At 45.6% G+C, this 27,536-nt stretch overlaps 2 protein-coding genes across 3 annotated transcripts in view; one reads left to right on the top strand and one right to left on the bottom strand.

Annotated features, from left to right (window-relative positions):
• The window catches only part of Uck2 (uridine-cytidine kinase 2), a 109,869-nt gene that overhangs the window by 47,941 nt on the left and 34,392 nt on the right, over positions 1-27,536 (top strand). Inside the window, exon 3 of one of the 2 annotated variants that reach the window (XM_005398245.2) lies at positions 25,745-25,756. In XM_005398245.2, coding sequence (XP_005398302.1) covers positions 25,745-25,756 — 12 coding nt within the window. Of the gene's footprint in view, positions 1-4,449; positions 4,584-25,744; positions 25,757-27,536 lie in introns of those variants that run through there. The other variant, XM_013521374.1, reaches the window with a different exon arrangement.
• LOC102023989 (ubiquitin-conjugating enzyme E2 variant 2-like) lies at positions 22,849-24,988 on the bottom strand. Its single transcript, XM_005398313.1, has 3 exons — positions 24,863-24,988; positions 23,191-23,354; positions 22,849-22,996 (listed from the first exon to the last, which is right to left on the bottom strand). The coding sequence occupies exons 1-3, from the start codon at positions 24,986-24,988 to the stop codon at positions 22,849-22,851; spliced, it is 438 nt and encodes a 145-aa protein (XP_005398370.1).

Here is a 27,536-nt window from a genome sequence, read left to right as displayed (position 1 = left end):
TTTTTTTTTGGTTTTTCTCCGGTACCGGGAACCGAACTCACGACCTTGCGCTTGCCAGGCAGGCTCTTTGCCGCTGAGCTAAATCCCCAGCCCCTAGGTCAAAACTTTTTAAAAGTGAAATATTTATATCAGTGACCTCAAAAAATTACATGAAAATGAAAAGGAAAAGACTGGATTTATCAAAAGACAAAATGGTATAAAAGTTGATAGCAAATAATAATCATCAGCTTTCAGTTCACACACATGCCAGAGTGGGGCTAGTGGGAACTCACAGAGAGAGAGCCAGGCACAGTATTTATGTAGTCATAAAGATAGCATCGCCACACAAGTGAATGTGATGACCTGACGAAATACAAAGAACCAAGGAAAACATTAGCTTTCAGGGAGTAATTTTTCTTTCCCTTTTCAAAGAGGCAGCGTTTTGATCAGAAGTGGGACAGTAGTTCCAAATGTGTGCTTTGAGGATTTTGAACAATGGGAGAGGGTGAAAAGGGCCTGCTTTGCTGACTGGCTGTTACAAATGCTTATTTCCTTAGCATCAGTTTCCCTACCCTTTCTTTAAAGCCATTATTTTTATTCAGTTACTCCCTGGTGAACTGCTGGGAATATGTCCAATAGTCCTGTGAAGCCGACTTCTACCTGTCAGGACCTTATAGGACGGGTGAACAATGGGACCTTTTCTTCCAGGCTTTTGGTAAGAATTTTATATGGTGCCTACACGGCCAAAGCCCAACGTGATATGTTACTGTGGAGTTGAGCTTCTGTATTGCATCCCTCAGGCCATGTGTGATGTCCCCAGGACTGCTGCTTTTTCTTTTTTTTGCTACAGGGTCTCACTATGTAGTTCTTGAGCTCGTTATGTAGCCCAGGTTGGCCTTGAACTTGCGGCAATTCCTCCTGCCTCAGCCTCCTTTGGAGATTATAGGTCTACACCACCACATCTGCTATCTTTGCCTCTGCAAACTGGTCTCATGCTGTTTAGAGAGAGCTTATTGTAGATGAAGACCTCCACCTCCAATGATTCATGACTCTGAAGTGTTACTGTTTGATGTAGAAGAAGACTTTTCAGTTGTCTACAGTTTGAAGAACCTGCTTACATAGGAGCCTTGTTATATTAAGGTCACTGTTTTTACCTTTCAATTGTGTATGTCAGAACTTGATGGATTTTTATGAATCAGCCAGCTTGTCATTTTTGTCATCCATTGGCCTTTTTTAATTTTGTGGAAAGCAGAAAACCGGAAGCCTCCACATGTGTAAAGCTGATATTATCTCTTTTTTTTCCCCTCCCAGTATGGGAGATCAAATCTAAGGCCTTTGCACTGAGCTACAGCACATCACTTTTAAAAAATTTTTCAGACAGGGTTTTGCTAAATTGCCCAGGCTGCATTCAAGCTTGTGATCCTCCTGCTTTAGCCTCCCACACTGGCTACATTTTTCTTCACGTATTTTGTAGAAATGGCAAACCCTTGGGAGCTGAAGGAGCAGAATACTGAGTGATGTTCTGGACAAGAGGCAGTAAATACTCGAGGACAGGGTACAAGCCAAGTGAGCCTTCCTGCCTGACTCCTGAGCACATGAACTCAGCTGAGCACAGGGCTGACCAATGGGTGTCTGGAGGCAGAGCCATCAGCAATGTGGGCATAATGTCAGTCGCTTGTCCCAGCTACTTGGAGGCTGAGGCGGGAGGGTCACCTAAGCCCAGGAGTTGTAGACCAGCCTGGGCAACTTAGGAGATGCTGGCATCGGGCAGGCTGTGTCTTGGACACATCCTCTAAGAACTCCATCCTGCTTCTTCCATGACAGGGAGTTTGCTGCGTCCTGGTGATGTCCCAGCTCTGTTTGGTCTGACAGACTTGAATCTCTGACGTGTCTCTGCCTCAGTGAGACTTGGGAACCTCTGTTTGGCCGGGAAAGTGCTTTCTGGGTGAAGTAAGCCTGATGGGCTTGGCTGGGTGGGAAAAACCTGGGCTTTGCAGTTGCCTGTCCTGTGTTCATTTCACGTCCCTGTCCCGCTCAGGGAGAGTTTGTTCAGTTTGTTCCTTCTGAACTCTGTCCTCCATCTGTGGAGAGGAGCGGATGCCTGGTTGGAGAGTTGTTGGGCCTCCCGAGTGCTGGGATTACAGGTGTGCGCCCCCACGTGAGAACAGGCTCTTCGATTAGCGTCTTTTTTTTCTTGGTTTTTTTTTTTTTTTGAGTCAGGGTCTTGCTATGTAGCCCAGGTGGGCCCTGAATTTGTAGTGATCTTCCTGCCTCATCTGTCTCAGCTGAGCTTACAGGAGCACCACCACACCAGATGATTGGTCTTTATTTGAGTTTTTTCTTAGTATACAGTGGTTTAATTGGCAAATAAAAATTTATACATTTGTGTCTATACATTGAGACTGTTTACATTGTTGAGTGACAAAGTCAAGCTAACCCACATATCCATTTCTTCTCTTATTTTTTGTTGTGAGAACACTAAAAATCTACTGTCCTGGCAATTTTCATGACTGCTATCAATTGAAGTTACCATATTATTTTTTTGGCATTACTCTGGATGGAACCCAGGACCTTTGCATTGAGCTCCACCTGCAGCCCCCCCATCCCCATCCCTGTTTTAACTTTGAGATGAGTGTCTCTCTAAGTTTCTGAGTTACCCAGGCTGGGCTTCAATTTTCAGTCCTCCTGCCTCAGCCTCCCAGGACACTTGAGCTTTCTGATGTGTGGCACCATCACCATGCATGCCTACCTTCAAGTCAACAGTATCTTGCACTAATTCCCCCATCTGCCTTTGCTCTCCGATTCTAATTGGCCCAGCTCCCGGGTGGTGTCCAGGAATGGGGCCTCAGAGTGGCTAACGAGCCATTAGTTACAGCGAGTTGTCACAGGCTAATGTCATGTTAGTTACTTCCAGCCCTGGGCGTTCTTTGTCGTTAAGGGCGACAAGGAGTCAGGTGTTAGGCGCCTTCTGTCTTCTGGGGCAGACTTTTCAGTTTTGTTATTCTCTTGTTACCAGTTTGTTGTCTGCCTTAGCTATTCTTTTCTGTAGTTAAGTTGGACCTTTTCTTTAACAGTATTAAAACGACTTGCTTTGTAATGGGTAATTAGGGGGAAGGAAAAGCAGTTTACCAACATTACCTTTAAAAAAACCTTTTAATTAAAAATAGAAAACATCCTGGTGTACAGATTTAAGTGTATAGCTCAGTGCAGGATCCAAAGTGAACACACCTGGGTTAAGTGCCAGCAAGTACAGAAATGGATTATTCCAGCTGCCCCTCCTCTCAGCGCCTTGCTTCCCCTGCTAGCACAAGGCAGTGTTCTGCTATCGTTCACAAAATCTGAGTGACTCTGGGAGCAGCCGGCTTGGATGAGGAGACACATAAACAGGAAAGTCAAGTCTCCATATGCCTCGGAAATTCCTGCTGTTCCTTTAATCCAGATCACAGATGTCTCGTGAAGCTTTTGCCCTTTCCTGCTCTTGAAGGAACTGGTCTCCTCCTGTGATGAGTTGGTGACTTAGTGTACTGTGAGCTTTTGGAGGTGCTGGGATACAGCAGCGTATTCGAGAAAGCCCCCGGCCTCCCAGAGCTTCCAGGTGTACGTCTCACTTGTCTCTCCTAACCCAGAATCCAGCCCAGCACCTGCCCCCTGGGGCGGGGTTTAATAAACATCTACCAAGCTGAACCCACAGTGCTCCCTTTTCCGGTGCCCTGCAGCATCCCTCCTGTCTCGTGGCTGGCTGTTTTGCACCTCAGTTCTAAATTCTAGGATGCTGGAATGCATTACCCATGTTTTTTTCCAGCCTCTTGCATCAAGAGGGCTTCAGTCTGATTGTTGAAGGCGTGAGAAGTGCCACGTAAGTGGTACAGTCAGTGTGTGCCGTCACGGGTCAAGAGGGATTGGCGAGTGTTAACGGCTGTGCTGAAGCTTTTCTTGCTGAAGTTGCTGACAATCAGCCAGGCTCTGAACCCTGTTGAAGCTATCGATTCCTTTGCACGCTTTGCTGAAACACCGGGCAGTGCCCGTTTCCGCTGGGAAGCTTCGTTGTTTCCTGCTCTCGGCTGGCTGGCTGGCTTCCTGTCTCTGCTCTGTGTGCCCGGCCTCAGAAGCCTCTTCTTGGCTTTCTGGTCCTTCCCTCTCTGGACTCCAGATTCTCCACTTGCTAGAGGCTCTCTGGTCAGTTGTGTTCGGCACCACGTCCTTTCTCAGTTCTTCAGTTGTTATTGGACTTTCTGCTTGATGCTTGTGAACTACATCCGTCCAGAACTAGACTCCTGACCTGCACTACTTATTTCTCTCCACCCAAGTGCAGGTCCATGCTGCCTCTACCACTCTCTGGCGCTTCCACTGGCGCGGTCAGTCTTGCTGTGTTTTTCTCCTGGCGTCACTTCCCCTCCCAATCCACATCCATCATTCTTGCCTGGGTGGCTTCAGCGGCTGAGTCCCACTGGCAGGCTGGACCTCCTCCAAAGCATTTTCCAGAAGGCTGCTGAGGTCATCTTTCGACAGATCCAACTGTGGTCATGCCTGTCACTCCTGCGGAGTTCTTCAGTGGCGCTCTCGCTGCCTTCAGTCTTGGGGCAGCATTGCCTCCCGGCTGGCCAGTAAGCGCTTCGGCTCCCCACCTGACTTCCTGTTGCTCCCACGTGCTGCACCTGCCCTTTCACACTCTGTCAGCTCTCTCTCTCCTCTTTGCAGATCTCGAAGCTCACCTCCACCCCCTTGCACTTGTGGCTGCCTCTGCTTGACATTCTGCCTCCTGTCCTGTCGCCTGGCCTCTGTTCATCCTTCATGCCCTTCTGTGCCTGCCCGCCTCGGGTGTATTCTGCCAGTCCCCTGCAGTCTGAGTTGAAGTTCCCATCCGGGTGCTTCATCTTCCACCTCGTCACTCATTTGTTCTCCCAGGTTGACTCCTAGAATGCCGCAGGTGCTCAAAAGGTCTTGAGTGAATGTATCGAGGTTTTTGTTTTTTGCATGAAAATGGGATTGGGTTGTGTGGGATTCAACTTGGACTTCTTTACATATGTGTTCATTGTCTTTTCCCTCTCAATATGCTTCTGCTAATAATAGCAAACACTTCCTGAGGACTGATGAACTGTGCTAGATACTGTTCTAAGTGTCTTGAGTGAATTGTATTGAGGGTTTTTTTTTTGCCATGAAAATGAGATTGGGTTGTGTGGAGTTTAACTTGGCCTTTTTTTTTCTCCTTCTCATTCTAACATCAGAATTCGAATTCTGAGAAGTGAATCTCATGTGCAGTTCTTGGAAAAGTCTAACTTGAAACCATCTCTAGTTTATAGCAGAAAGCATTGCTTTCCTGTTGAGCTTGGGCAGAGTGAGTTTCAAGAAATCATTGGGCCACAGTGTTTTTGAGAGATGGCTCAGGCTTTTGTTAGAAAGAACAGCTTTTATCATATATTGCCACATTTTCTTAATCCAAAGTAACACACTTGTAAAACTTTGACAGACCATTGGAGTGAGTACCGAAGATCACATACTGCCTTATTTTCCTTTCATCACTTAACACTGCCTGGAATCTTTCCATATGTATTCATTTTCTGTTCCCTTTCAATACGCTTCTGCTAATAATAGGAAATATTTACTGAGCACTGACTGCTAAGTGCTGTTCAAAGTGTTGCCCGGGTATCAATGCCTATGACCTCTCTGACTCCCTGGAAGTGAGTTTTTATAATTATGTCCAGCTTCTACCTGAGGAGGGCGTGGTGGAAACACCTGATGTAGAGCTCTAAATCCCAACCTTGGGCTCATGATTGGCATCTGGAGGGTTGGGGCAGTCTTGTGTGACTGAGCCATGACCCGTGCATGTACTGTGTAGGGTGCCCAGCTGATGTCTGATGGAGAGAAAGCACCCCACATTTTGGTGATCAGAGAGGAAGTGTAGGAAGTCCAGAGTAGGAACTCTGGGACTGTAGGTACTTTTTTTATGTGTCTTCTTGGATCCCCTTTCCTCAGGGGACAGTTAATTGGTTGTTTCATAAAACCTTTTCTTTTCAATTACATATATGCATTTCTGCACAGATATGATACCTTTTACATAAACATTCCCCACTTGGGAAATTGTTTTATTCTCTCTAAATCTCTGGGGAATTGTGTCCCTTAAGATGTGGCATTATTTTTACTACAACGGTTAACTGGATCTGAGCTTGTTATAGATTTGCTAAATGTCAGTCTCCTTGAGAAGTGAGAAACATTTTAGTCTCATCAGCAATATCCTAGGGGAGGGAGGGCTCTTGCAGGTGGCTGCTGGCATCTGTTTCTGTGGGCTTTATTAGATGATGGCATCTCCTACAAAGAAAGCTAATGGTGGTGCATGCCTGTAATCCCTGCACTCAGGATGCTGAGGCAGGAGGATCTCGTGAGTTTGAGGCCAGCTTGGGCTAGAGAGTGAGTTTAAGGCCACCCTGAACTAACATAGCAAAACCCTGTCTCAGAAAACCCAAAGAAAAAGAAAAGCAAGCTAATGTTCCTAAGTAACCAAGGGTATACCTTCTTTGGAATTTTGAGCATTCTAGTTACTGACTGTATTGGTCTTTCTGTTGCTATAACAAAATGCCTGAGGCTAGGTAATGTGTAAGGTAAAGGAGTGTATTTAGCTTGGACTCTTGGAAGCTGAAAGTCCCAAGACTGAGTGGCCTCATCAGTGTGGCCTCTGTTAACGGCTGCAGGGCAACTGGCATTGAGGGAGATGTGAGAGGAAGAGATGGCATGGAAAGACAGGGAACTAGAGAGCAGAGAAGGACCTGTCTTGCTCTTTTTTTGCTGGGGGGGGGTACCTTTTTGAGACGATCTTGCCTTGAACTCACTTTGTAGTGGCCTGAGCTCACTTTGTAGCCCAGGCTGGTCTCAAACTCACAATGATCCTTCTGCCTCAGCCTCATGAGTGCTGGGATTAAGGCATGCACCACCCTGCCCAGCAACATCTTGCTCTTTTATAACAGCTTTCATGGGAATGAACAGGATCCCGTGAGAGCAACCTTAATCCCTTTGGAGAGCAACAACCTCCAGTTGGCTTCACCTCTTAAAGGTTTTGCCAACCCTAACCTTGTCACACTGAGGACCAGGCCTTCACTCTCACATCTTTGGGGACCTACCTCATCCATAGCAGCACTGACTGGTCTTTGCCTAGTGTCTACAATTGCTGATTAGAAAACAGAGGTGTCCTTTTTTCCTGGGAGATCCTGTTTTCCTGGGAGATACTGTCCCGCTGTATATTATCCTGGTGTCCACAGATGGACCTCAGACAGGCCATTGGCCTCCTGAAGCTGCACGTGGGATGTTGTTAAGTCTCAGCACATTTTGTTGGGTTGAACACTGTACCCCAGATCCCAGGATTGAGCTCCCTTTCTTAATTTGGCATATACATCAGAATATTCTCCATCTCCTTGGCAACAGGGGTCCTGGAAGCTGCCTTGATAGAGGATTAGAAAAGTGTGTGTGTGTGTGTGTGTGTGTGTGTGTGTGTGTGTGTGTGTGTTGTTTGTTTGTTTTTTTCAGTCCTAGATAGTGAGGTGAATGAGGAGACCAGGAGGTGCAGATTGTTCCTCATTTGCATACAGGGGCTTTCAGACTGGGGACCTTGGCAGTGACATCGTCACAGCTTCATACAACAGCAGTGTCATAGCTGTTTTGTCCTGTCTGAGCCTTCTATCATAAACTGTGGAAACAGCTCACATCTCATTTAGTTGGTCATTGTTATTTCCACATGCTGCTGCAGATATGTGTGCATGTACATCACTAATCCTTTTAGCTGATATAGGTGAGCATGGTGTGTGTACTTGTAATTCCAGATACTCTGGAGGCCGAGGCAGGAGGGTCATGAGTTTGATTCCTTTCTCAGGCAAGATTGTGAGACAGTATCAAATAACAGCAACAAGAACAGGAACAGCGTTAATTAGGAAGTTTGGGAAAAGTAAAGTATATACTATAAAAAGACAAGTGTACTATCTTAGCCTTGCTACCTTTTTTTGGTGAGGGGCATCAGTTTTGGGCAAAGTTACTGTGTCTTGTTTTCCTCATCTGTAGAATGGGTACCAACTTAGTGCCTGCCTCTTGTGAAGGGTGCAAGGATTACATAAAGTAATGTGGAGAAGGCAGTGAAAATGTTGCTTGGTGTTTTAGTAGATGGATAAGCAGTGGATGTGGCGGTGGCTGCTGTGGAGGTGGTGATAACCATGACGCTACCCCTACTGCAAGCTCTAACCCAAGTCAGTAGTACTTTCTCCTTGACCCCATCCCACTTCCCAGAGGCAAACCACTTTCACCTTTTCCAGTTGTTTCTCTTTTTGTTTATCTCCATATTCTAAAAAATTATATTGCTGGGTATGGTGGCACACATCTGTAACCCCATCACTCAGGAGGCTGAGACAGGATGATCGCCATGAGTTCGAGGCCAGCTTGGACTATGTAGCAAGACTATCTCCCAAAAATGGTGATACTGCTAGTTCGCTGTTCTTCCCTTCCCAGTATGAGGCATCCTTTATTGACTTGCTGAGGGTCAGGTTTTAATTTGATATCTCCCTTCTTCACACCTTTTTTTGATGTGACTGTATTCAGTTTTGGTTAAGTTGACATTTAGTGTTTACATCTCACTATCATGTGAACATTTGATTGCTAATCTGAACTGATATAAATGGATGAGGTGTTGTTGATAGGTCTTCAATTTTAAGTGAAATTAAAAGGCTGTCAAGGTTGAGGTTTGTTGGGTGATTTGCTCATTTTTCTCCTTAGGTGCTTAGTTTTTACCGCATTGGTTTGCAAGCAGTCTGGAGTCTTAGGAAGAATTAGTGGAGGTTAAAATTCTGGGAGAAACCTTGGTCTTTGTAGATTGGGAGTGAGGGACCTGAAGGCTTATGTTACTTTCTGTTTGTTTGTTTTTGTTTTGTTTTGTTTTTTGAGACAGGGTCTTGCTGTGCAGTTCATGCTGACCCTAAACTCACCCTGTATAGCCCAGGCTGGCCCTGAACTTACAGGGATTCTCCTGCCTCAGCCTCCAGAGTGCTGGGACAACACACGTGTGCCGCCACATTGTTACTTTTTGGCACTAGCTGCCCTTCCTGTCCTTGGGCAAAGGAGCCTTAATTACTATGAGAAAATATGTGGGGTCCCAGGAAAGCTTGCAGAGGATATGAAGTGAGCACAGTGTGTGAAAGGCGAGTCCACATGGTCGTGAAAGGCAGTAATGATGGTGGGAGGGGAGAGCAGAGGCTGCTGAACAATGCACTCAGCCAAAGCATTCGGCATATTCTCTTCGTTGGACATCGGTACCCACGGACCCGTGGTGCAAGGTGCCCAGCACCCAGGAGGGCAGAGAGGAAGGACAAAGGAAGAGCTGTAGTTTTGTGGGTCTCGAATGTTCCCCAGTGAACAGGGCAGAGCATTGCTCTGGGAATCCAGCCTGGAAGGGAAGCATTGCTTTGGCATAGTGCATGGCAGAACTTGTGGGTTCCAGATAGGGGAAGGAGGTGTGGGGAGCCCAGAAACCGGGGCCATGGCGCTGTGGAGGTGAAGTACATGGGGAAAGGGATAGATGACCCTGTAGGAAGCCACGGCTTGGGCACAGATTATAGTTTGATCACAATGACAAGATCAGCACAGGTAGAGAAACCAGGAATTAATTTCTGCTTAAACTGTCCTTTTTTTCCCCTAAACTCCAAACGTTTTTGCTCTAAACTTTTTGGGAGTGTGTCTCTTTGGAGAGTGTCATAGCGAGGGCATGTGGGCAGCCTGCAGAAGCTGAAAGAGCTACTGTTGGGTAGGAAAACCTGACTGTAGGGATGAGTGGTGCAGGGCTTTCTTGTTCGTGTAATGTTTCTTCCTTTCTGTTCCTGTGTGGTGCCGCATTGCCTGGTTTTCATCCAGCCTCAACACGTTTTGCTGAGTAGGGACTGGCGAGTCAGCCTCTATAACTTGGTCATCATTCATCCTTTTTTTTGTCTTTTTGAGACAGGGTCTTGCTATGCAGTTCAGGCTGGCCTTGAGCTCACTTTGTAGCCCAGGCTGGCCTTGAACTCGCAATGATCCTCCTGCCTCAGCCTCCTGAGTGCTGGGATTACAGGGGTGTGCCACCACACCCAGCCTTTTTTTTTTTTTTTTTGTAATCATCATTCATTCTGACTCCTGTTACTCAGAAAGTTGGCTGGATCTGTAGGTATAAGAGGTGTGGACTGTTGAGGAGAACCTGAGATCACTGCCTGACCAAGAGCAGGTGCCTTCTGCAGGTGGGAACGGAAGGACTGTTGTATGTATTTGGCAGCCTTGTAAGGCCCTTCCAGGTCAGGCAGGCAGAAGGCAAGTGCACAGTTCTGTTCCCCTATTATTTGGATCTCTGTCTGGCTCTCTCAGTCTGAGATCATGCCCCAGGGTAGCAGGATTGCAAAGGGCTGGGCCTTGTCCCAAAGATTTTCTCTGCATTGTTGCTTCTTTGTCTCCTGGCTTCGCCCTCAAGCGCAGATCTGCAGCCTCTTTCCTTTCCTTTGCTACTTTTTGAACATTTGGAAACTGTCGTTCATTTTCTTGAATTTGGGTGTGGTTTTTAGGAATGACCTCAGAGCCCAGTGCAGAACACTAGAATGTCTCCTAGCAGAGTGATGAGAATCAGAGCTAAGCTGGGAAAGCTGCTGCTCCATATTTATGCAAAGGGGACCCCAGGTTGCAGTTCGATAAAGGCTCCAGGGCAAGGGCCCACAGGTGTAGACTCCTGGACTGGGGACCAGGAGGCTGGAAGGAGCCATAGATGGCTCTGGAAATTGCTGGGGTATTGTATTAATAGACACATCTCTGAAACATCAACGAATAGTCATCCTAAGGTTGTCATTCCCAAGGCTATCCCTCTCCTGCTGCCTGTGCCCTGATGTCTTTTCTTCCGAGGTGCCCTTTTGTTGCGAGTTACTTGTGTGAGTACCAGGATCCCCCTCCAGCCTCCTCGTGAGCTCAGGGGCCTGTGTTTCCAGCAGTTTGACAGAACCATGTGGGTCATAGAGGACACAGTTTACAACTGTAGACTTGTGTGAGGTTTTTTGGGTGAGTGCCAGGAGATGCCTCTGAAGATGTCTGTCCCCTGGATCTAACTGGAAATGGGGAAGTTTGGGTGTTGGAGAGCACCGCGGTGCAGAGTAGATCTAAGTGATTTTTGTTGTTGTTGTTTCATTTTGTTTTTTGTTTTTTTGAGACAGGGTCTTGCTATGCAGCCCAGGTTGGTTTTGAACTCACCATGTAGTCCCAGCTGGCTTCAAACTCAGGATCCTCCTGCCCCAGCTTCCCGAGTACTGGGATTACAGGCATGTGCAGCATACCCACTGCCATCTCTAATTTTGATACCTACTTGTTTGCTCCTATTACATTTTTTACCCTTAACTCATCAGGCATATTTGCCATTTTTTTTTCTTTTTTTTTTTGGTTTTTCTCCGGTACCGGGTACCGGGAACCGGGAACCGGGAACCGAACTCACGACCTTGCACTTGCCAGGCAGGCGCTTTTGCCGCTGAGCTAAATCCCCAACCCCTTCTTTTTCTTCTTGACAAAAAAAAAAAAAAACCATGAAAAATACCAGATATTTATTTTCTTATAGAGTAAGCCAACCATTTTGTCAGCCTTCTGAGTCCTCTGGGGTCTTTCTCCTCGGCCCCTCCTTTACCCAGGCGTTTGCAGCCTGCACCCTCATCCTGAAGGCGTCTCATACCTGAGAGCCCTTTTCTGCTTCACCTGCGCCTCCTTGCTGAACTTCATCCCTTTGCCAAGAGCACCAGGGTCTCCCCTGGCCCCCATGCTTATTGCCCATGAGAATAACAGGAAGCACATTATTTTGGGCTGCTGCCCTTACCAGGCTTGGCACTGAGGATATCCTGAAATCGTGTGTTCTTGTCTCCATGGCCTAGCAGGTCTGTCTTCCTTCTTGATGCTGTTGTCTTCTTGGGAACCCTTCATTTGCATGAGGCTCTGCAGAACGCTCAGGACTTTCGGAGTGTCCACGCGAGGGAGCAGTTGTATGTTGTTGTATGTTCACAGTTTCCAATTCATCTTGGATGCGGGATGTGAGCCGCCTTTGTTAGCTAGAGCCGTGTAGCCAGGCTCCCTGCCCATGTGGAGGTCTGAATGTGAAGGCACCTTTCGAATCACTTTTATTTTTTGTTTTGTTGGCAGTACTAGAGACCGTACCCAGGGCCTTCACACTGAGTTACTTTCCCAGCCCTTTTATACAAACATTTTAAAGTTTTGAGACAAGCTCTTGCTTAGTTGCTAAACTGTCCCGGCTGGGTGTGAATTTACAATCCTCCTGCCTCAGCCTGTCGGAGTGCTGGGATTACAGATATGTGTGCCACCATGCCTGGAACCTCCAACTCATATTTTTGTTTTTTCTACAGATCTTCAACACATGCGGAACTCTTTTTTTTTTTTTTTTAAACAGGGTCTCACTATGTAGTTTGGGCTAGTCTTGAACTCACTTTGTATCCTAGGTTGGCCTCAAAATCCCAACGATCCTCCTGCCTGAGCCTCCCCCTACCTCAGCCTCCCAAGTGCTGAGATTACAGGTGTGTGCCACCACGCCAGGCTATTTTTTTTTTGAGACTGGGTCTTGCCATGTAGTTTAGGTTGGCCTTGAACTCAAGGTGATCCTCCTGCTATGGTCTCCTTTGTGTTGGAATTAGAGGTGTGCACCACCAGGCCAAACAGAACTCTATTTTAGAAGAACACAGTTGGAAACATTTTTACTGCATTTGAAAAATAAGGTGTCATTATATGAGGGTATCATTAATAATTTGCTAGATACATTTTACACCTACTTGGAAATTGAAAAGAGAAAGGAGAGAAGTCTACCTTTATAAATAGGTCTCTGGGGTAAATTACTATTGCTACATTTTTAGTCTTAAATAGAAAGTACACCCCTCCCCCTAATGCATGGTTTTGCTTCCCTTGATTTCAGTTATCTGAGGTTGTCTGGGGCCTGAAAAGATCAAAAGGAAAATTCCAGAAATAAATAATTCATAAGTTTTAAATTGTGTTCTGTTTTGAAGAGGCCTTGATGGGTCCCACCATCCCGTGCGGGGCCATGGCTCACCAGTGCCTGCATCCTGCACCGTATTGGTCTCATCCCGTAAGCCTTGTGTCATCCTATCAGGGAAGCGGGTGAGTGCAGTACGCTAAGGTATCTCGAGAGAGAGGCTGAGACCACATTCACATAATTTTTATTGATTTATCTTTTTGAATATTTTTTTGGGGGGTAAGACATGGTCTTATTATGTAGCCCAGGTTGGCCTCACATTTACAACGATCCTCCTTCCTCAGCCTCCCAAGTGCTGGTTTTATAAGTGTCTGTTACCGTGCCCAGCTCACTTAAGTTTTATTTTTTAAGTGTTTTAGTTTTATTAGTACATGTTTGCAGTACATCATGATTACATTCATTGTGGGGAGCTGGTACATGTACACACGCATCTTAATTCTTTTTTTTTTTCCCCTTTCCCTGCCCTTCTCATATTGTTCCATTTAATTAATACTTCATCTCTATCTGTGCCTAATTTATAAATTAAGCCTCATCGTAAGTAGGTATGTGTAGGAGAGAACCGTGCATACAGGTTTGAGTTCCACCTGTGGTGTCAGGCATCTGCTGGTGGCCCTGGAACGCTTCCCACACAGATAAGGAGTGACTGCTGCAGTGCAGAATGTCTCCCAGTCTGGGTTTGTCATTTTTTTCACTCCTTTTATTTTTTATTATTTGCGGGGGTGGGGATGGAGCTGAGGGCCTCGCTCAGTGCTCAGCAAGTGCTCTACTCTGAGCACTCTCTACTCTCTACTCTGCCATGCCCAGCCCTCTCCCAGTTTCAACTGTCCTGAGCTGCGATTCCCAGTCCCTGTCTGAATTGTCCTTTACTTTGCTGCAAAAACAGTTCCAAAATAAGGTGTTTATATATAGCATCAGATCCTACTTCCTTACGTCTTGTTTCAGAACAGCTTGCGCAACTGAGCACATTGCAGCAGGCGTGGTAGGAAGTAAAACTGGCTCTGCGTACGTGTGCAGTCACTTTCCAGTTTTTTTCGTTTTTTTTCCTTGTGCGCTCCGTCTGTCCCTGCCCAGCCTACATATCCTCTGTGAGCTGAGCTTTGGGTGCTCAGTTGCGAGCTGCTGTGTCTGAAGCTATGCAGGCGCCGGGGCCACCTGTGGAGTAGGACATGGAAGTACTGGGTGGGGACAGAGAGTTTGTCCAGTGCCAGCCCAGCTGTGCAGAGACTCCGACTCTGTTGCCTGGTCCCAGCCAGTGAGGGAGCTGGGAAGAGTAGCAGAACAAGGAGGCGGAAACGCTCTGAATGGAATCTCTGCTTAGCTTCTCTGTGCCCTAGTGCAAAGTGATGAACTTCATGGCTTTGATAATCTCTGTCAGGAAAGGAATCTGTCCGGCCATGGCACTGGGGTTTCAGAAGAATAAAATGTGATAATAGGCATGAGATTTTTAAAACCATAAAGAGCTCTCCATGACAGAATATGTATGTTGCCGTGTAGTGGTTATTGTACATTGTATTTAAAATATATTTGTGTGTCTGTGAAATCCACTTGTTATATATATAGCCCTTGGTTCCTGGACCTCTTCTCCCCTCCACTGAGGGATTCCAAAATCCAAGGATGCTCAACTCTTTTTTTTTTTTTTTTTTTTTTTTTTGAAAAGGCTGGAATTAGTACTGTGTCACTCTGGGCTGTTTCATTGGAATTTTTTTTTTTTCTTTTTGAGACAGGGTTTCCTTATGCAGTTCAGGCTGGCCTTGAGCTCACTTTGTAGCCCAGGCTGGTCTTGAACTTGGAATAATCCTCCTGTCTTAGCCTCCTGAGTACTGGAATTATAGGGTAGCTACACCATGCTTGGCTTTGAAATCTTTTTTTTTAAATTAAGTTTATTGGTGCATTTTAGATATGCATAATGATCACATTCATCATAGTGAATTTGTACCTGAATGTGGTTTGTCTTTTTTTTTTTTTTTTTTTTTTTTTTTGGTTTTTCTCTGGTACCCGGAACCGAACTCACGACCTTGCGCTTGCCAAGCAGTGTGGTTTGTCTTGATTCTTTTTTTTTTTTCTCATTCCCCACCCCTCCCTTTAGCCTCTCTTCCCCTCCTTATTTATAAAAGCTTTGATGCCATTTTTTCCTTCTTTTTTTTCCTTTTCCCTGTCCCCCTTCCTACTTTTCCTTCCCATTTGAACATTTTCTTACTTTACAACAAGGATGCTCAACTCTTAAATAACATAGACTATTTACTCATAACCTGTCTTCAGTATTCTGTAAGTCATCTCTGGGTTATTTATTATACTCAATACAGTGTAAACACTGTAAATAATTGTGGTGTTTAGGGAATAGTAACAGGGAAAGAAGTTCGTATGTGTTCTGCACACATGCAATTTTCCCCGTATTTTTCCGATTTACAGTTGGTTGAACTTGTGGATGTGGACCCTTTGGCTACGAAGCCCAGAGATTTGTGCTAGGATTTCAACCCAGCACCTTGGCACATGCTAAATGTGCACTGAGCCACTGAGCCACATCCTCAGTCCCTGTGGATATTTTTGATTTTACTACTGGTTGAATTGGGGGGCATGGAACCAGCAGATGGGAGGGCCAGTTAACATGTTTCATATCATATAAGATAATGTATCTCCCCTCAAATAGATCGTAAAACTGTGGCTCGGAAGTAAGGGTGTCTTCCCAAAGGTCATACAACTAGACAGCTAAATAACCAGTATTTGGATGTCTTAATCTCACTTAACCATTCCACCCTTGTTTCTCATCTTGCAAAGTCTTAGTTGACACTCCTGGGCATATTTATCCTGCAATTGGCTGGAGGAGCATCTAGTAGGAGAAAAGACAGGGCGATTTCAGCAAGTGTCTTGGAGTCGTGACTCTTGATCATATCGAATTGCTTGTGTTTAGATTTCTGTGAGTGACGTAACTGTAAAGCTACCTAACTCTTCAGCATTAGGCTTATGTAGTGGGAGTTGGAAAGCTTTCATAGGTAATTAACTGGAACACACTTCCAGCGTGTCGAATGTCCCTCCTTTGGCAGCTGTAGATGTCAACTGGGACAAGTTTTCAAGGTCTGGAATTAAGGGAATGTGTTAGATAGGGCCCTCACTGGCCCTGGAAGCTTTTTCTCCCTTTTGCTTTTCTTGGAGAACAGGGTCTGTGTAGTTCAGGCTTGCCTTGAACTTGATATTTAGCCCATTCTGTTTGCAAAGTTGTGATCCTCCCGCCCTGGGTTCCTCAGTGCTGGGATTACAGGTGTGTGCCATCACACCTGGCTTCTTTTTCACATGTGCTTACACATCGACACAGATGACACCCAGAAGGCGGTAGCCGCCTACCATGGCTTCCTCCCCTGCAGAGAGCATTCTCAGGGCTTGGGAAAAAGCCCTCTGTTACTCACACCTGCCTTATCAGCTGATCCTGAGTCAGCCACAGTCTCGCTGGTGGATGAGCACATTCGTCCCCCCTCCTTTTAATATAATCCTGCTTTCTGCTCAGCTGATCAGAGCCTACCAAGGCAGTGAGCAGCCTGAGGTCTAAGTAGCCCCTGAGTCATTTATTCAGCAACCAGAGTGTGTTATATCCTAGTTCCTGGCATGCACAGATGAGTAACATGATGTGAGTGGACAACTGATACAGCTGATGACACTGTGGTTGACTTGGTGGCCTGGCATGGAGTAGGGAGAATTGCCTGGAGTGAGGAGGTGGGGAAGGCAGAAGACAAGAGATGACTGAGCTGGAGTTGGGTTTGCAAGAGTTAGCTGGGAGGAGAGGGCAGGAATGTGCAAGGTGGCACCGGGAAAGCACCCGAGGGCAAGTGTGCTCTGGCCCAGGACCAGCAGGACTGAGAGGTGGGAACTGCAGTTTGAGGCCAGCTGGACAGCCCTCAATGTGCGGCATTTGACTGATGCGTAGGATCACTGTATGCTGTGGTCCCTCCCCTGGGGAAGAATAGATTCGTCGTCCTGTCATTCTGCCCCATCTTGTCGTCTTACTTTGTTCTCACCTTCTTCGGGCTCCTCAGCCTCTGACCCAGTTAGATGCTCCCAGCAGCTGGGGAGATTCCCCTAGGTCTGCATCTGCTGGAGGTGTGGAGAGTGGTACGGATGTTTTGCAGATCACTTCATTAGAATGAGTACCCTGAGAAAGTGGGGGAGACTAAGTACAGGGTGACCATGGAGTAGGGTTGGAGAAAGACTTGTCCTTTCCAGGCTGCCGTACTTCAGGGCATCTCAAGTCTATGCGTGAGGGGGCATGTAAGAACCAGCACCAATCAATGAGCGGTCTAGCTACTGTGCAAAATGCACATGAAGACTGCTACTTTTGTCAGGAGATGTGAGGCACAGGTTTTTTATTTTTTGTTACGGGGGAGAGTGGAAGCACAGAGAGGGCAGTTAAACTACCTGCTCAAGGTTGCCCAGCCAATAGAGGATGGAACCATGGATATACACGTGGCTCCGCTCAGCTCTCAGTGCCATGTGCCCCGTGCACACAGGCAGCAGTGTCAGTACTTCCTGGGTGTTGTGCAGAGTAGCTATGGCTCCCAATTGGCTCCCTTGGCAGTCCTGCCCATATTGGCTCCATATGTGGACAGGTGAATAGGCAGGAGCTGTCAGCTGTGATTAGCCTGGGAACTTGTCCCAGGGAGCGTGACCAAATTCAGGAAGGTCATGCCAGGCCCTGTCGTGCAAGTGTCTGGACATGTCACTGAACTTGCTGAGAGAGCCACCCCTGCTTGCTGGCCCTTGTGCTGACTCCCTGCTTGGTACCCATCCCTCAGCCCAGGAAGAAGCCCACCTGGAGGGGACTGAGAATCAGCCGGAGGTAGAGGAAGTTTTCCTTCTGTTCCTTTCTTTCTCTAGGGTCTCTGGTGGCCTGGCCAGGTTAACCGGGAGGGCGGGACTTCCAGCTGTGTGAGCGGGTGCTGTTTGATGTATTCCTCATTTGGAGTCCTGTACAGACTGTTGTTGGCAGTGAGCGTATTGGGGCTGGAAATAACATGAATCAGATTTTCTAGATGGGCATTTTTTGCTAGGTGAATTCTCAACTGGGATTGCTTTTAATTGCTACAACATGTTTCATATCTTTTTTTTTCTTCTGGTGGTGGGGGTTAAATCCAAAGGCCTCGCTTAGGCAAGTCCTCTGCCATGAGCTGTACTCCCAAGCACATTCTAAAAATTTTACTTTGAGACAGGGTTTTGTTGAGCTGCCCAGATTGGCTGTAAATTTGTAACCCTCTTGCCTCAACTTCAGCCTCTGGAGTAGTTGAGATTACAGGTGTGCCCCATTGTGCCCAGCAATAACTAAGTGTTTTGAAGAATAGAAAAGATAAAGTTCACCGAATTGCAACTTTTATGACCCACAGATGAAGGACTGTAATTAAATCGACACATGTACTTTGAACTTCTGGGACAGGTGTTCCCGCATGAGTGCCACCCTCCCAGTCTCCCCTCCCCAAAGGCTGCTGGCAACCTGGGAGTGGAGGTTGGCACCAGTTGTTACCCTTGGCTTTTCTGGATGTCCAGAGAAGCTGCCCCTCTGTCCGGAGTCATGATCACTCTGCGGGGTTGGTGACATGCTGCCTCTCTTGGCCACTGTTTGGTTTGGGTGACCTCAGCAGAACCGCTGTGGTCTCTCAACTACTCCTGCTCTGTGTGTTCCAGCTCCTGGTGCAGTGACATTCGGCCCTCTCGGCCCAGATCCCTGACTCTGCCTGCATGTGAGACCCAAGTAACACTGTCCACAAGATCAGTGGGATTGAAAGTCCTTTCTCCAGCTCAGGTGCAGGAGAAGCCTTTCCTTTGCGTGCTGCTGCCCTGACCTGCCTACCCTGCCTTGGTAGTCACAGCAGGCCTCCTGTTGGCCCCAGCCATGCTGCCCACCAGTCTTCTTGGAGTGACCCCCTCCCACTGTCCTTTTCGTTGCTGCTTGGGGCTAGGGTTCTTGTTATTCGCTGTGCACTGTTTTGAAGCCTGCTCGAATTCCTGTCATATTTTGCTCTAGTCCAGATCCCCGGCCTTGTTCAGCATCTTCCCCTGCTGCAAATCCATGCAGACCTGTGGTGCTGCCGGGCTGATTGGAGAATCCCAGACCCTGTCCCCTGCGGTGCTCAGGCGGTCTCCAGGTTGTGCTGACCACCCGCCCCCTGCCTCTTAGCTCAGGGTGTCTTCACGGTTCTCTTTATCCACTGTTTCCTCTTCCTGTCTCTGCCTTGTCTCAAGGCTGTGCACCAGGACTGTGTCTCTGGAAGCCTTTGCTTGCTTCCCTGTGCTTGTTGGTAGCAAAGGAGACTGAGTGTTGGTATGCAGCTCACCTCTAGTTGTGTGGGATGTTTACACAGCGTAAATTCTTCTTAGCTGTTATCTCATCATGTTTTTTTTGTTTTGTTTTTGACTTGTTTCTATTAGTATCTTTGGAACTGTGAAGATTAACTCCAAGAAAGGAGAGACCTAGACTGTATGCTATACTTAAATGTGTCATGCTTTACCAGGAATAGTTAGGTGACTGAAATTGTTCTTTGTTGAAAACGAAAACAAAATCCCAGGGTAGTGGTGGTGAAGTAATGGTCTGCCTCTGTGGGCTGCTATAACAAAAATGCCTTTGCTGGGCAATGTGTAAGCAGCAGAAATGTATTAGAGCCCTCGAGGCTGGAAGTACAAGTTGAAGATCAAGGTGCCAGCAGAATTCAGTATTAACCCCCCAAAGCCCTATATCTTTCTCTCTCTTTTTTTTGCTATACTGGGGGTGGAACCTAGTTTCCTTGCACTAGGCTACACCTCCACTCCTTTTGTATTTACAGACAGGTTTTTGCTGAATTGCTAAGTTGCCCAGTCTGGGCTTGAACCTAGGATCCTCCTGCCACAGCTTCCTAGAGTACTGGTATTACAGGTACCCTGTGTGTTTAAATATCCTTCCTTGCTTTGGAGAGTAGATTTCAACATGTGAATTCTAGGGAGTGCAAACATGTAGACAATAGCTGTGCCTTGCTAAGTGTAATTTGTCTTAACTGCAGTAAAAGCAGTTGGCTCTGGCTTAGAAACTGTTTATTGCTACCACTGTAAAACAGGTGTCCCCCACCTGGCCGTATCACAGTTGAAGAAACCCAGGCTCAGGAACTGAGCCGCCTTGCTTGAGCTCAGCAGCAGCATCGGTTTTACACACAGGCTCAGGTGACTTGGGCCTATTTTTCTTTTCGTGACTCCATCCTGCCTTCTGCAGAACACTGACTTCATGATACCAATTGCATCATTTCAGCCAATTTAATCGTCTCCACTAACTGTGATAATTGTCAGGCAGATAGAAGGGGCTCATGGGGGCCCACGTCATTTTTTAGTTTTCCATGATTCCTCCTGGAAGTCCTGTGTATTGAAAAGAAAGTTCTGGAAGCCTGGAACCCTTGCTAAATGCCTGGCTATAAATACCACGGATGCCTGGTTTGGCTTATATCCATCCATATTCATGGCCCCCTCCATCCCTGTACTTAGTCTCAGGGGGAAGCAGATCCTTCCTTCCCCTGCTCTGGCTTTTGTCCCCAAGCTGTGTTACAAGCAGAAGAAGAGCTAAGGTGCTCTTCCCCAACAGCCTGCACCAGCAGGGTGCTGTGTACACACTGGTAGGCTCAGGTTGGCTCAGGCCTCATGCACACACGTGAGGTGACAGAATGGAGAAGATCCGAGGCCCCTTGGTGTACAACCCCCAACCTCCTGGAACCCCACACTGAGCAGTGTTTCAGAAAGGCCCCTTTAAGTTCCCACACTTACAAGTGAACTTTAGAGAGAATGACGGACAGGTCTTCCATGGGCCCCTTATTCCCCTGAGGAGCACTTGGTGTTGGGGAACAGAACCCAGGCAGGCCGAGTCCGTTAGCTTTTGTGGCAGGTGGTGGCTGGCTGCTGCAGTGACTGCTTCTACAGACGTTGGAGCAACCAGGAGCATTCTAATTGCAGCTTACAGGTGTTAGGACATTTACACCCTTCGTTTCCTCTTGTGCCTCATACAGGGAGAGGCACTTGGCGAATGTTACAAACCTTCCTTTCACTTCCCTTTTTTTACAGCTCTTGAAATCTGGAAAAGAAGCTTGTGTCAGATTCGTGTGTGTAAATGAAGACTAGATTACAGGACTTGCCCATATAGAAAAGAAAAACATTGAAATCAGTGATTATGATAGGCATTTGGCCCTGTAGAGATCATTTTTGCTGTCTAGTTGTCGACTGCCCCAGGCTAAATGGGGAGATTAGGAAACATGGATGATCTGGGAATCTGTGGGTCCAGAAAAAAGAGCCACATGTCTATGATGTGCTGTCCCTTCCACTGCCTGCCCTGTGCCCCAAGCTCAGATTGACCCTGAGAGCAATTAGGAGACTAAGAGCACTGGAGACTCAGCTCTGGGGACACCTGAAGATGCGCAGGGCAGGTGTTTGGGAGGAGAGGAGTCTGTAGAGAGTTGGACAGGGTGTGTGTTGCAGAACAAAGTATGTTCGCTGTTTGCTCTGAGTGCACATAGGCAGTGGCCCTTCTGTATCTGCAAGTGCCCACACTTGTGATGTTCTTTATGTTTTAGATTTGCATCAGATTATCATCTCTATCTTGTTAAGCAAGTGTGCCGGGTTTTAATATCGGTATGAGAATTTGGTAGAAGTTAGGCTGGGGGCTGGAGGTGTAGCTCAGTGGCAGAGCACTTGCCACTCAGCAGGGTAGGGATGGGGGTGGAGAAAAAAGTTATGCAGGGAATCTGATTCTTCCTCATTTGTATGGAAAACTGCATTCTCAGTCTGGCATAGCGAGTGAACTTTCCAAAAGAAGGAAATATTCTTTCAAGCCAAGGGCTTCTGTGGGGTGAGGGGAGCTGTCATTGGAACCAACTGCTAAAAACGCACTCTGGAAATTAGTTTTGACCTTACTTTGGTACAGTGGGGCTTGAATGTCCTCCAGAGGAGTCTTCTGACAATTCTCAGTATCAGTGGTAGAGTTGCGGAGCTCATCTAGCTGTTTTTTTTTTTTTTGACACGTTCTACATTTTATTTACATTTTAAGACTAATCTCAAAATCACATATCCATATACCTATTTCCTTTTGTTGATTTCACCTAAACTTAAATGCATGGTTTATTTAACAAAGACTGTAAACAAATACTTACCACGTCTGTTACTGTAACACACAGGAACAACTTGTTTGTTTGTTTGTTTTGTTTTTCTTCCAGTACCAGGAATCTAACTCATGACCTTGTGCTTGCCAGGCAGGCGCTTTGCTGCTGAGCTAAATCCCCAGCCCCAGGAACAGCTTTTGACAGAAATTCATCAACCGCCCCCCAACATTTTTTATTATAAATACAGGTATCAAAACAATCCTGAACATATTTTTTATACTATTAGTAGTCAGCACCCACACTGCTTCAAAAATTAACACAATTTGTGACAATATTCATTGTATCTGCCACTTTGAACAATTTCAAACTGCAGCTCTTTCACTAAGCAAGATGGATAAGCATGCCATTTCTATTTTTCCTTCTTGAGATTTTACTTTTAAAAAACACACGTTTCCCCTGACATCTGACAGTTCTTCCCATGCTTTCATCTTGTAAACCTGAATTCTATTTGGAGGACTCCAGGTTCATGTTTAAATGACAGTGCCTTAACAAGAGAAAGAAAAGTTGTGCTGCATTTTTCCTCCTATTACCTGAAAACATAATAGGTGAACATTTATTAAATATATTCTTAGAAATGTCCAGGTCGTGTTTATCAGCTGGAATTCTTTTACTTAATGTGTGGGTATTTTGTATTGTGATATTTAATCAAGACATAAATATGAGTAGAATGTTGTTGATTTAAGACAAGTTTGAGATCCACTAAAGCTAATTGTTGTATGTTTGTCCTTGTGGTTGTGGAAGCTTCATGTTTTCTTTGGACATCATTAGATGTCTTAGCTCTTGAAGTACAACTTCAGTGCTATATGAATTTTGCCATTTTGCTAACACTGGTATGCTGCATGTGTCCACCATTCCACTGGAATTATTTATTCCATTCATATTAATTTTTGTTATAAATCTAACGATGGAGGAGCTTCTGGGTATTTAGGTGCACATTCTACTTTCAGGCTATATATTCTGTTTTCATAATTTGTGCTTGTCTGTTTTCATAATTTTTGCTGTCTAGTTGTCAACTGCCCCAGGCTAAATGGGGAGATTAGGAAACATGGTGGCCCAATAATCATTCCTGTCCACCTTGTAATTGTCATATCTTCATCATCTTGAAGGCCCCAGCTAACTGTTCCATGGCCTACTCCTTTCTGTCCTTCAAGTTCTTCCAATAAGCGAAAATTATGAGGAACTTTAACTCCTGTGGAGACCGTCACCTTCTCCTACAGCCCAATGCACTGATAGCTGGTTTGTGATATGATGAAGATTAAATTCTGCAGTGTATTCTATGTGTTTTCATGATGTTGTGTATTTGTTTAAATATGGCCATCACTTAATGAATAAAATATTATTTGGTTTTTAGTGGGGTCTTTTTTTTAGTTTTCAACATCCTGGTAAGTGGGCCCACATTCTCTTTTGTGACTTTGGTGGCGGTGATACCCAGGGCTCGAATGAGGATAGCTAGTTTCTTTTCAGTGGTAGTCCTGGGTATTGAATTCCAGGCCTCCCACACTGTAGGCAAGAACTTTGCCAATAAGCTACACTCTCAGAGTTTTATTTTTATTTTGAGTCAGGGTCTTGCTAAGTTGCCTAGGTCAGTCTCGAACCTGTGATCTTCCTGTCTCATCTACTTGCAGCTGGCATTATAGGCATGTGCTACTATGCCCGGTTAGGATAGTTTTTTTAATTACATTTGAAACTGTTTTGTTACTTTTGTGGATGTCAGCACCTTGTGTGTGTGGTTTAGGTTAGACTTCATTCTTCTTGAGCCTTATTTGACCTATAAAAAGTAATTAAAATAGTACAAAGAGGGAAAAATGGTACATACCTCCCTCTCCTAGATACAGTCATTGTTACCACTTAGATTGCATCCAGAACTTCTGTATATATGCAAATCTTTGCAGCATATTTTCTTTTTTTTTTCTCTTTTTGAGACAGGGTCTCTTGATGCAGTTCACGTTGGCCTTGAACTCACTTATGTAGCCCAGGCTGGCCTCAAACTCGCAACGATCCTCCTGCCTCTACTGGGATTACTGGCGTGTGCCATCATGCCCGGTGTTGGAGCATGTTTTCCTTTTTGGACAAAAGTGAGGATTATATAGTCATCACTTAGTATGTATGGAAGATTTGTCTCAGAACCCTTCCCCCTTTCCCCTGTGTACCAAAATTGGAGGGTGCTCAGGACCCTTATATAAAATGGTGTAGTATTTACGTATAACCTAACTACATCTTCCTGTGTACTTGAAATCATCTCTGATTTAGAATACCCATCACAATGTAAATGATATATAAATAGTTGTTACTGCTACATTGTTAGAGAGTGACAAGGAAGAAGGGTCTGTCTATGGTTAGTACAGAAACATTTTCCTGGATATTTTCATTTTGCGGTTGGACAAGACTGGTTGTGCATCCCTCAGCTGTATAGGCTATATACTTTTGATGTATCCTGAATGTTTTCCATATGCAGCGATTTGCAGACGTGGTTTCTGGTAGTTGTAGACATTGTGTTAACCACATCTCAAGATTTAACAACCCTGCCTGTTACTGGTGACCAGGTAGGTAGGTAGGTGTTATTAGCTTTTATACAGTAGTTGATATCCTCATAAATTTTGTGGTGTTATGTCCTTAGGAGAAAGTCCTAGTAGTGACATTTACATAGTTTTCAAGGATGAACATAGTTTTTAGTTTTTTAGAGTTTCATTTTTACTTATTTATTTTCACTGGAACATACCTTGGCCAAATTGGTAGGTAAAAGTTTTGGTGCTTGCTGTGGACAGCTCCCCGAGCAGGGTTCCAGCTGCACTGTCACAATGGTGGGTTCTGCGCTGTGAGTCCCCTCAGCGGGCGTGGTGAGCATGGCAGCAAGACACGCAACAGAACAAACTAGGAAGGCTGTCCCCAGCATCTTCTGTCTGTGCAGTTTTGGAGGGTTTCTGTGCCATGTAGCCCCATCTACATATCCCTTCTTTTTTTAATGTAAAAAGACAGACCTATGTTTGCCACAGTCTGTTGCATTTCAGTAGGAAGCTCTTCTACCATAAGAAGACAATTGGGGGGAGCAGGGCGAGCACCCTTCTCATCACTAGCCATGGTACCCCATGAGAGAGCTTGGTGAGGGGAGGTCAGCCAGGACCAATTTCAGAACACACTCATTTAACCAGACTTGATTTCCATCAAGAGCGACAGACGCCGGGCGTGGTGGTGTACGCCTGTAATCCCAACACTTGGGAGGTTGAGGCAGGAGGATTGTTGCGAGTTGAGGCCAGCCTGGGCTACAAAGTGAGCTCAAGTCCAGCCTGAACTGCATAGCAAGACCCTGTCTCAAAAAAGACCAAAAAAAAAAAAAAAAAAAAATGTGACAGACGTGGCGGCTGGGTGTGGTTCTTGTAGCTCCAGCATTTGGGAAGCTAAGGGTAGGTCACCTGCAAATTTGATGTCAGCCTGGACTTCAGAGTGAATCCCTGTCCTTTTAGAACTTGGGCTTTGTGAGCAGTCCTTTAGGGTGTGGCTGGGAACTGAGGAGGGGCCCTTAAAATGGTAGGCTTGAGTGAGGAGTGTCAGGGGGAAGAAGAGGAGGAGGGAGCAAAAGTGCTTCTGGGAGCAGTCCTTGAAGCCTGCTGGGAAGGTATAGTGAGCTGGAGATGTTTGTGTGGTGCTTTTAGCAGACATTTGTCTTGAAGATAGGAATTAGTAACTCATGCTGTTGCTTTTTTTTTTTTTTGGTTTTGGTTTTTTTCTGGTACTGGGAATTGAGCTCACGACCTCGCACTTGCCAGGTAGGTGCTGTGCTGCTGAGCTAAATCCCCAGCCCCGCTATTGCTTTTTTTTGATTTAGTATTTTGTTAATGAACACATTCAGTTTTATCACTGAGAAAGGGGTTATGGGACAAAATCTCTGCCCAACTGTGGTTTCAGGTGCTATTTTTCAGCCTCAACCTGGAGAATATCTTAGTTTTAGTGACTTCCTGAGTAGGGTCAGTATCTCTATTGAGGGCTTGCCACTGGTTATAAGTGTACAAAGATTAACAAGATAGGCTCCCTGGCCTTAAGTGATATAGCTGAAAGGTGGAGGAAGGAGTAGTAATATAAATTGATAATCTTTTTACTGGGGTTAAATTGTAGGCCATATTTGCACTTTTAAAGCTTATAGTTCTTTGGCGTTAAGCATGCTCACTTATTTTGTTTTTTTTTTGAGACAGGATCTCACTGTGTACTTCAGGCTGGCCTTGAACTCATTGTATATCTCAGCCTAGTCTTGAACTCATGGTGATCCTCCTGTCTCAGGCTTCCAAAGTGCTGTGATTACAGGCTTGCACCAACATGCCTGGCTGCTCACTTTGTTTGCAGCTACCATTGCCCTCCATCTCCAAAAACTTTTTCAATAATAAAAACCCTATCACCTCTCTCAAGGTGAACTTGAGACCTCATACATGCTAGGCAAGTGCTCTGCCACTCTGCTACACCCCTAGCTCGCCCTTTCTTCCCTTCCTTCCTTCCCTCCTTGATAGGTTATTGTGCTGAGTTGCCCGCGTTGGTTTTGAACTTGAAATCCTCCTGCTTCAGCCTCTCCAGTAGCTGGGAGTACACCTGGTAACCCTGCTGGCACACACTTGGCTTGTATATTCCACATTTTGTTTACCTGTTGAGCTTTCAATGAAAAGATAGATCTGAGTTGCTTCTCCCTTTTGCCCACATGTAAATAAAGCTAGAATATTTGTGTAGAAGTATCTGTTTAAGCCTCTGCTTTCAGTTCTTTTGGGTGTATGCTCCAAAGTGAAATGTTGTATCATATGGTAATTTTATGCTTAATTTTTTGAGATGTCACCATAAATTGTCCACAGGGGCTGCACCATTTTTTACTCCCTTTCCCAGTTGTGTACAAGAATTACAATTTATTCACGTCCTTGCATGTGGTATTTTCTGAGTTTTTTTCTTTGCTTAAATAATCATCCTCATTAGTAGGAAAGGGTGTCTCATTGTGGATTTGATTTGCACCTCCATACCTGTTACCTATGTTGAGCAAATTTTTATGTGCACATTGTCCATTTATGTATCTTTGGAGAAATATCTGTTCAAGTGTTTGCCAGTTTTCTACTCAGGTTCTTTGTTGTTGTTGTTATTTTTTGGTTGCATTGTAGTTCTTCTGTGTATCAACCCCTAATCAGATACATAAACTGCAAGTATTTTCTCCTACTACATGTTCTTAGTTTCCTCCCTTCACCTTTTTATTAGTGCTTCTTGGATATATAGATTAATGGCTTTCATTTTGGCAGTTTGTACGTGTGCATTTACAACTGTACTTTGATCACCCCCGTAATTACCTCCCTGCCCCATCTTCCCTGGTAGCTTCAGATGGGGGGGGGGAGGCAGGCTTCAATGCATATAATAGGTTTTGATCAAATTCG

Source organism: Chinchilla lanigera, unplaced genomic scaffold, assembly GCF_000276665.1.
Source record: "Chinchilla lanigera isolate Chin_1 unplaced genomic scaffold, ChiLan1.0 scaffold00061, whole genome shotgun sequence".
NCBI classification, from domain to species: domain Eukaryota; kingdom Metazoa; phylum Chordata; class Mammalia; order Rodentia; family Chinchillidae; genus Chinchilla; species Chinchilla lanigera.
Note: the sequence above shows the minus strand (reverse complement) of the source record. Positions and strands in the feature narration are given on the sequence as shown.

Coding starts and splice junctions, on each gene's coding strand:
- LOC102023989 (XM_005398313.1), bottom strand. CDS start 24,988: ATGCTCACCACGCCCGCTGAGGGGACTCACAGCGCAGAACCCACCATT. Junction 23,355..24,862: donor TACCTACCAATTTGGCCAAG/GTATGTTCCAGT, acceptor ATTGGGCTGTAG/GAGAAGGTGACGGTCTCCAC. Junction 22,997..23,190: donor GGAATGATTATTGGGCCACC/ATGTTTCCTAAT, acceptor TAATTCCAGTGG/AATGGTGGACACATGCAGCA.